The sequence below is a fragment of the Danio rerio genome, chromosome 22 (assembly GCF_049306965.1).
Source record: "Danio rerio strain Tuebingen ecotype United States chromosome 22, GRCz12tu, whole genome shotgun sequence".
Classification (NCBI taxonomy): Eukaryota; Metazoa; Chordata; class Actinopteri; order Cypriniformes; family Danionidae; genus Danio; species Danio rerio.
The window spans coordinates 37,941,473-37,950,311 of NC_133197.1; the positions used below are offsets into that span (position 1 = coordinate 37,941,473).

The following is an 8,839-nucleotide window of genomic DNA, read 5'->3' on the forward strand; positions in this document are numbered from 1 at the left end:
AGGCTAATTAGCCCATTCTGTGGAAAACCTCTCAATTATACGCAGTTGTGAAAATACAATTAGGATTATAATCTTTATAATGTACACACTGTAACATAACATGTTCGTAAAACAACATATTATAAGGTTTGTTCTTTTCCACACACACAAAAAGAGAGAGATAGACGGAAAACATGCTAGCTTTTATTCCCGCCGAGCGGCGCTCTTATCCCGCCAACCGCGCCGGATTACACAGTGGGCGGAGCCACCTAATGACTGACAGCTGATTCTGAGCGTAACACCGCCCCCACCGCCTTTCTCTCTCCCTCTTTCACCCTTTCCTTGATTTCAGAGCCGCAGATCTTCATTCCAGCGCACATGGAAAGGCAGAGAAACAGCAGTGAACCGCGCTCAGGGATTTTACGCGTAAAGCGGCTATAAGGTGATTTCACTGGATGCGCTTTATTACCGGACTACAGCAGAATGACATTTGAAGAGGATTGGACATTTAAGCAACTGCTCTCCGTATAGGGATATTCACTGTGCAACATCTATAAACGGACACGCATGTTCTCTCCACTGATGAAAAAGGAAAGAAAGAAAAATACCCATGCATGGAGCATTTACACCAGGTGGATGAGTTTTAAAACCTCTTTCAGCGCTGCTTTATTAGATATCTTTTGCACATTGGGATTACATAAACTCTGCTGAAATTGACGGCGCGTTTCGGAGGATTGCGGTTTATGGAAACAGAGCCGAACAGAAGACGTCTGAAGTTGGAGAAAGAAGCTGGACTGAGGGTCTGAAGGATTTTACAATCTCCCCCTGGAGCTCCACTTTCATGTCCGAAGTCTCTGGTTTATGACAATGGATTATTTGCTGTTTTTATGCGGCTTTTTGCTGCCTCTGTCATCGGCTGTTGAAGGTAAGAGAGCCTATTAAATAAATCGCAGAGCTTTTCAACTCTGTCGGGAGAGTCTGGGAGGCAAATTGATGCGCGTTTATAGGGGTTGCGCTTTGGATGCCGTAAATTATGGCGATTTTAAAAACAAAAAACCTAAATACGCGTTTTAATTAATGCTGAAACACGCGCATGGTCCGATATTTCTTTAAAGGCACTTGGGAATGCGTCCGACCATTGAATGACACCAATACACATGCAATTACATTGCAGAACTTCTGCCTGCTAATTGTTGTTTATTTTCTTTGTCCAAGACAATAGTTTCTGCCTTTCCTTAAGGAAATGTCTCTACAGGGAGTCTCACTTCAACAGTCTCTCTGTCAGTCACACAAATCCAGGATGCCTCAAAATGTTTGTTTATTTATTTATTTATTTATTTATTTTTTGTAAAGGAAAAACAAGAAAGAAGTTTGTGCGAAATGTGGATTCCATAAATAACCCAGTATTTGCCTTTTATTTTAGGCTCCGCATTTGTGTATTTTCTCCCATGTCAGGCATATTGCGGATCAATTAGGCTATATGGCCTTGCTTGGTGTGTGCATGCGTGTGTGTGTGAAAGAGAGTTATTTATTCAAAATAGGTTTATTTATTTTAGAATTACTTTGGATCAGTAGTTTAGCTGGCTTTTGATTCAATTAATTCTTCGAAGGACGGACCCCCATTAGAGCAGGGGACCTTTTGACACCAATAAAGGTGAAAATGAGTGGGCGCTTTAATAGTTTTTCGGGGAGAACAACAACGTCGATTTATTTCATTATCGTTATTTTTAACCATACAATTGGCGACAAGCATGAAATCGTGAACACTTGCTTTTTGTACTGCTGCCCTGACTTGCCTTTTGTGTATCTGGCGGTGAGATTCTTGGAAACTGCATTTATTATTTAATTAAATTCGAGTTATAGCCTACTATTAATGCGCAGTGCGCTTTTATCGTTTAGTTAACATTAGTAACTAACTAATTTTCTTGTTAAGACTAAAAGGCTTGGCTTTTTGTATTTACACTGTAATTGTTGGATTAATGCACACCTTACACTATTGCTTATTAAATTGTAAGCTATATTGTTGTACTTCTTTATTTAAATTTTATTTGAATGTTTTATTGAGTGAGGTGAATGAATAATTGAATACGAGGAGGTTGTTAGGAGTTCAATGGGTTGTTTAGATAATTAATTATTTGTCTATTTTCTTACTGCAAATGCGTGTTATGTTTAGCCTGTGTATTGTTCGTTTTTCTAAAATAAACTTCCTTTATTGATTTACACTCTTGGCCGATAACTTATCAGGAAATTAAATATGCGTATATGCTTTTATGCAAGGCACACGGGCCTCAATTATTTTATTATCTAGTTTCTTCCCGAAAATCAATCAAACTGGCAGTAATTATACACAAATATCATTCAATTTGATGAAATAATACACTTAATCTTCAGTAAAAGAGTTGCAATGAATAATTTAATAATCAATAATGCTATTAAGTGCCTGTTTTGTATAGGATTGAAGGACGATACATCACATTCATCCGCTAACACTGAAGAATTATTAATTACATTTATTTGCTTCTAGCTGACAACAAGTAATATTCTTAGTTCTTGGAGATTTTTTTATCCTGTAAGTGTTCACTGAATCTAAATAAAAATGATCAGGACTGTCCAACATGCATTAAAATGTGATTTTATGCATTTATGCTGCCCGCTTTGATGTCTTGTAGCCTATGTAGATTATTAGTTACGTGTCACTCTGAAATCATATGCGTTTTTTAGTTTCCGAGTTTCTATCTCCATCCCTCTCTCTCTTGTGCAATTAGGCCTGGTTTTAATTCCCACTACCCCACTACACTTATTATTTAGCACATGCAAGCTTGGTAAACACATTTTGTCCCATATACTGTAAGCAACTACAGTAATTCAAGGCGTATTTTGTCGGAGGCCTTGAGGTACACCGCGCGAAATGTGAGCACTGCAGACCATTTGACCTCATAAATCAATATACTAAAATACCGACATTACTCTTGTTTGTCTTTCCCCTCACATACGCTACATTTGCCGTATTTTAATCGTTAAATCAAACGTCCTGCGCCTGAAGGACATTTTCTGCTTTTTTTTCTTAATGTGTTTGTTGTGTTTTCTTTTTTTCCGGAGCAGATTTGCTCTTTCATTGAAGTGGCAAAGAAACTAAGCGCTTTTAAGGCAGACATAGCCTTTATTGACGAAATAACAGGCTCATTTTGGGGGTAAACAGCATTAACATGAGAAACAACAGAATAATTACAGGGCACATTCACTGCAGAAGGGCCGTAACGTGAAGTTGAAGAAAGGCCTGAACGCGCAGTGTTGGCAAAACACTCATTTAATCTGTTTAGAAAAAGGGTACTAAATTCGCTATTCAAGTGAGGTTTTTTTCAGGGAACCTGACATGTTATTGGCCGGCATGTTTAATTTATATGATATATTTTCATGGTTTGGTCCAAGTTAGAGGCTAAATGGAAATTCACCACTTTAAAGAATGATTTGTCACGGCGCAGGACAGGCCCATTTGAAAAGGACATTTCTGATGGCGAATAATAGTTCATAAAAACTTGTAAAGAATACATTGGCTAATGTATCGAATAAATTACTTGCAGTTTCCCATAAAAATAGAATTTAGACTAAAACATGATGTAAAAAAAGACAATTCATATTCAACCAACGCAATTTGCAGACCTCCAAGATTGTTTAGCGGTGTCATTTTAACATTAATGAATTAATGATAATAAAATAATGTATTGTTTTTATTATATATATATATATATATATATATATATATATATATATATATATATATATATATATATATATATATATATATATAATAAAGGCTGTTTTTTTGTTTGTTTTTTTGAGCGCAATGCCGGACTTGTGTAATCGATGCGACTTAATCGATGTGTAAAATCTGCGGTCAAAAGGTTTAAAAAGAGGTCAAAGCATTGATCTGTTCTTCACACCACGCGGCCTGCAGTCTGCTGAATGGCTCTTTTCTCAACTCAGTTAGGCAGAGAAAGGCTTTTTTAAGGTAAACATGAACAGTTTGGTCTTCTAGAGTAAACTAAGAAAAAAAATGTATGCGTAAAGCGAGTTTATACGCATAAAACCAATACGCATTCGCCTATACTGAGTGTATAAAAGCTTTTAAAATGTGTTTAATTATGTTGAATTATTATCTATCTATCTATCTATCTATCTATCTATCTATCTATCTATCTATCTATCTATCTATCTATCTATCTATCTATCTATCTATCTATCTATCGTACTGTATGCATATAACAAATCAGTGAATATTGCAAAGTTCAGTATTGAAAGAAAGAAAAAAATAAAGAAAGAAAGAAAGAAAGAAAGAAAGAAAGAAATCCCATTTTTCTTTACGGGAAATGGCCTGATCACTGTCTGATGGTGGGCCTGCATTTATGAGCCACAGCTTTGGTGGCCAGCTATAAGTTAATTGATGTAAAAGTGTTTTAAAGTGACAAAAAGTAAAGTGTAAGACCATAATTTACTACCTTTAATTATATATAACAAATAATAAATGACAAATATATATATATATATATATATATATATATATATATATATATATATTTTTTTTTTTTTACATTAATTTTTTTTTTGTCATTTAGTCACGATTTGAAGACACTAACTAAAAATGTAAATATGTGTATATATTAGATTAAAATAATCATATTTATTACATAATAGTCATTTGAAACATTAAAATAAACACTTGCATTTTTCTCCATGTATGTAAAACCCACTTTGCCAATTTAATTAGATGCAAAAGCCAACATTGGATGTCTCAACTTTGACCCTGTGTTTATTTATTTTCCTAAAAGTCCTATTTATAAAATACTTCATTTTATTATTATTATTTAAGCCTTGAGTGAGAGCCATTGAAAGGTCATATGTTAAACAGAGGAACGGGTGAACAGATGTCTGTTGGCTTTGTTTCAGACTCTCATAAGGAGCTCAAAGGGGTCTCAGACTCGGGCTTAAAAAGACGCAATGAAAAACAGCGATGAGCGCACTTACTGTGCTGCTCTGCTTCACTAACCTGCAAACATTGATATAGCTTTTTTTAAAATTCAGGCTGTAAAAAATGTGTGGAAGAATAGCTAGCGCTGAAGGCCAATATTTAACCAAGTGCTCTGTTAATTGATGAAGAAGTGGATAGGACGCTGACTGGAATGCAGAATTTGCTCTTTCTGGAGTGTCCACTCAAAAGGGCCGTCCTGGCAGCTGACGCAAAGGCCTTTACAGAAAAAATAGGTCTTTGACACTCACGACAGTGTGAGGAGAGAATGTGTCTGGGCCCGAACACTGCCAAAATCCCCCCGGTGCTGTCTGCAGCTACTGAAGCGGAATGAGGGAGAGAGAAATCCAGAGCAGAAGAGAGAAAAGAAAGAGGGATTGAGGGGAAAAAGAGACATCGGAGCTCGGTTTCTGTCCTGGGTTGGTCAGGAGCGAGATGGGTGGTGCTGGCAGAGCTACCATTAAAAACAGGGGGTGCGGAGTACCCAAAGTCACATGATAATAAATAAATTTTGCTTTCCGCTTCAATGGTTTTGCTTCAGCCATAGAGATTTATACGTGTTTTGAAATTTGGACTGTATGTGTGCATTGGTTTAGTGGATTTATAACCAGAGCCAATTTAACTGAAGTTTTTCCTTGGTCTGAAACTATACTTTTATTAAGAGTTTATTGAAATGTGTTAAATTTGTGACTGCTGTGTGCTTTATGAAGCGGATTGTACTTGCATGATGTCTAAAACAAAGATTGGTCACTGCTAGACATGGGCTTGTATGCGATTCTGACAGTGTATTAACCTCAAATAAAAAATATCATGGTTACACGGTATTGAGATTACTGCTCTAAAATATGTTCTTTTTAAATATCTAGGTAAAAAAAACAACAACTTTTTTCTCCTTTGAACACAATTTATTTTATTTTAAGAAACATTTAAAATATTTTGGAGCAGGAAAATTGTCTGGCTAAATAATTCAAATGAATTTTTGACTTTTGTTGTCTTCATTTGCTTTTAAAACACTGAATTTAAAACGGCATCTTTGGATATAATTCATGCTGCAAATACTGTTGTTCGAAACAACAACAAAATAAACATGAATAAAAAATCTTACACACACCTTAGGAATGGTATAGCAGAAAATTTGGGCGGTTTTGAAACCTTGACTTTTCCAAAACGCGGTATAACTTGATTGTCCCGTGCCTAGGCACATAAACTCCTTTGTAAACCCATCATAAGAGTCATATTTTGGAAACTGAGAGTTATATATAATCTGAAAGCTGAATAAACAAATTTTCCATTGATGTATGGTTTGTACGCATATACAACACAATCTCACAGTAATTCGTAACTTATTGATGTAGCGACTAATTCGTATGAATTTGTATGATCTCATTCGTAAAAATTTTGTGCGATTTGCTAATCCGCTAATGCCGATTTAGGGGCGTGGTTGGGTGCCATGCCTCCTTTTAAAAAATCTTACATTTTTGTTCGACTGAATTCATACGAAATAGCCATTAAATTGACAAAACGTAAACTACTTGCGTTTTCTAGTGAGATCATGCTGGGATATAACAATTTTTGGCAACTATTTGAATATCTGTAATCTGAGCGATCGAAAAAATCTAAATATTGAGAAAATTGGCTTTGAACGTTGTCTTAATCAAGTTCTTAGCAATGCAAATTACTACTCAAATATGTAGTTTTGATATATGTACAAGGGAAATTTACAAAATGTCTTCATGGAACTTGATCTTTGCTTAATACTCTAATGATTAATTCATTATGATATATGATATATTATCATATATTCATAATGATTCAATTTTCTTTTGGGCTTAGTTCCTTTATTAATCTGCGGTCGCAACAGCGGAATGAACCGCCAACTTATCCAGCATATGTTTTACGCAGCGGATGCCCTTGCAAACATTTATACACACTCATTCACACACACTCATACGCTACGGTCAGTTTTAGCATACCCAATTCACCTGTACCGCATGTCTTTGGACATGTGGTGGAAACCGGAGCACCCGGAGGAAACCCACGTCAGCACGAGGAGAACATGCAAACTCCACAGAAATGCTGGCCCAGCCGAAGCTCAAACGAGCGACCTTTTTTGCTGTGAGGTGGAAATGCTAGCCACTGCACAGCCGCGTCACCTAATCTAACAATTTTTGGCATTAATAATTATTTTAAGGTAAATTTCATGGTGTTACCAAACCATTAACTAAGACTTTTAGCTTAATAAACGACCAATTAGCTGCTTAATAATAGTTATTAAGGTAGTAGTTGTGTTTATGCATCGGGTATAGGATTGTAAAATAAGATCATACTTCATAAGTGCTTGTAAACATCATAATAACATAGTCGAATCTTAGTAATAGGCAGGTAATAAGTAAGTAAATTAAATGAATTGTTACTAAAGCGTTATCAATAAATCATTTTAACTCGTACAGTGTATCTTTTCCCGGTGATGGCTTGCATCTGGAAGGGCATCCAATGCTTAAAACATGGGCTGGATAAGTTGGCGGTTCATTCCACTGTGGTAACCACTGATTAATAAAGGGACTAAGCCGAAAAAAGAAAACGAATGAATGAACGAACAATGTATTTTCCACCATTCCCACAAATATTCCTGTGTGACCTGAGGTTTTTGTGACCTAGGGTCACGTGTTATATCAAACAATATGCTATTTGTTTTGTATGTATGTATATAGTGACAATGCGCATTGACAGAAGTAGCGCACAGGAGCTACGGAAGTGAGACATGCGATCTGACACACACATGCAGTCCTGCTATGCTCCTGAGAAATGACTAACACATTTTTACAAGAATGCCACAGCCGTTACAGTATAGTGAAGCAGATTGGCAAGTGGGAGTATGGAAAACCTTCCAGGCTTCCTTTTTTTGTGGCAGTGTTTTGATCCTTTGCTGGACAGTGTTTTTGAGCGTTAAACCAGACTAGCCTGTTCTTCCTATCTTCCATATATCAATTCATGATCATAACACAAAACAAGTCCAGTATTCAACAGCATTGAACTAGCGCACGACTTGTAATCGTCGTAAAGATTTTGCGTTCGCTTTCATCTGCGGTTCATTTAGGGGAATGTGTGATATTACAAGCCCTGCAGGAAACGGCGAACGCTAACGCTAGGTGCAAATGTCTGCTTTGATTAGCAATACGGGCATGTGTGAACAGGGTGTGTAGAGGGGGTGTGTTTGGGCTAATGATGACTTCTAAACTTCACGCTACCAAGCAGACCAGGCCTCTAGATGGTTAAAACATGCTCCTAATCTCCACTTCAAACAGCAGGAGCCCCGGGCTGGAGCCCAGAAGCACGCTAGGCCTTTAGCCTTTCTGTTAAATCTAGAGTCGAATTTGCTCTTTTGAGACATGCTGTTCAATTACACATCTGTAGACTTTCTTAGACATTAATTTTGTTAATGCGCACAGCTACAAAAACAAATTTAGACTGGTTTGGTTTTTGCATTCGGGCGTACGTGAAGAAGAGTTAAAAGGCGTAGGTCTTTTAATGTAGATACTCGATGTTGTGTTCACATGTTAACATGTATATTATGTTTATGTTAAGCATTTCATTTAAGATTTTCCAGTTAAACAGAAAGTTAAAGATGCTAATACTGTACAACAGTCCCTCCGGAAGTCCAGTGGTTCTTGAGATAATTATTAATAATAATTAAACCAGTTTTTTTGAGTGTTAAGAAAAGCTGTCTCAATTTTAGGTTGCAGACATCCCAGGTAAAAAAAAAAAAAGTGCACTAAAATGCACTTTATTTAAGTATACTTAGTACACTTTTCAGTAATGTACTAAAAGTGCTCTATT

At 36.3% G+C, this 8,839-nt stretch overlaps 1 protein-coding gene and 2 long non-coding RNA genes across 15 annotated transcripts in view; 1 reads left to right on the top strand and 2 right to left on the bottom strand.

The window, feature by feature from the left end:
• The window catches only part of LOC141380251 (uncharacterized), a 495,770-nt gene that overhangs the window by 45,962 nt on the left and 440,969 nt on the right, over positions 1–8,839 (bottom strand). The window lies entirely within an intron of this gene.
• The window catches only part of LOC141380246 (uncharacterized), a 142,002-nt gene that overhangs the window by 42,015 nt on the left and 91,148 nt on the right, over positions 1–8,839 (bottom strand). The window lies entirely within an intron of this gene.
• ephb3b (eph receptor B3b) overlaps positions 336–8,839 on the top strand; it is an 86,354-nt gene continuing 77,850 nt past the window's right edge. For 10 of the 11 annotated variants that reach the window (XR_012397312.1, XR_012397313.1, XM_073936264.1 and 7 more), the window contains exon 1: positions 336–904. Coding sequence is in view for 9 of the 11 variants with exons in the window: in XM_073936264.1 (XP_073792365.1) it covers positions 841–904 (64 nt within the window). In the remaining 2 variants the exon portion in view is untranslated. 11 annotated transcript variants of the gene reach the window in all.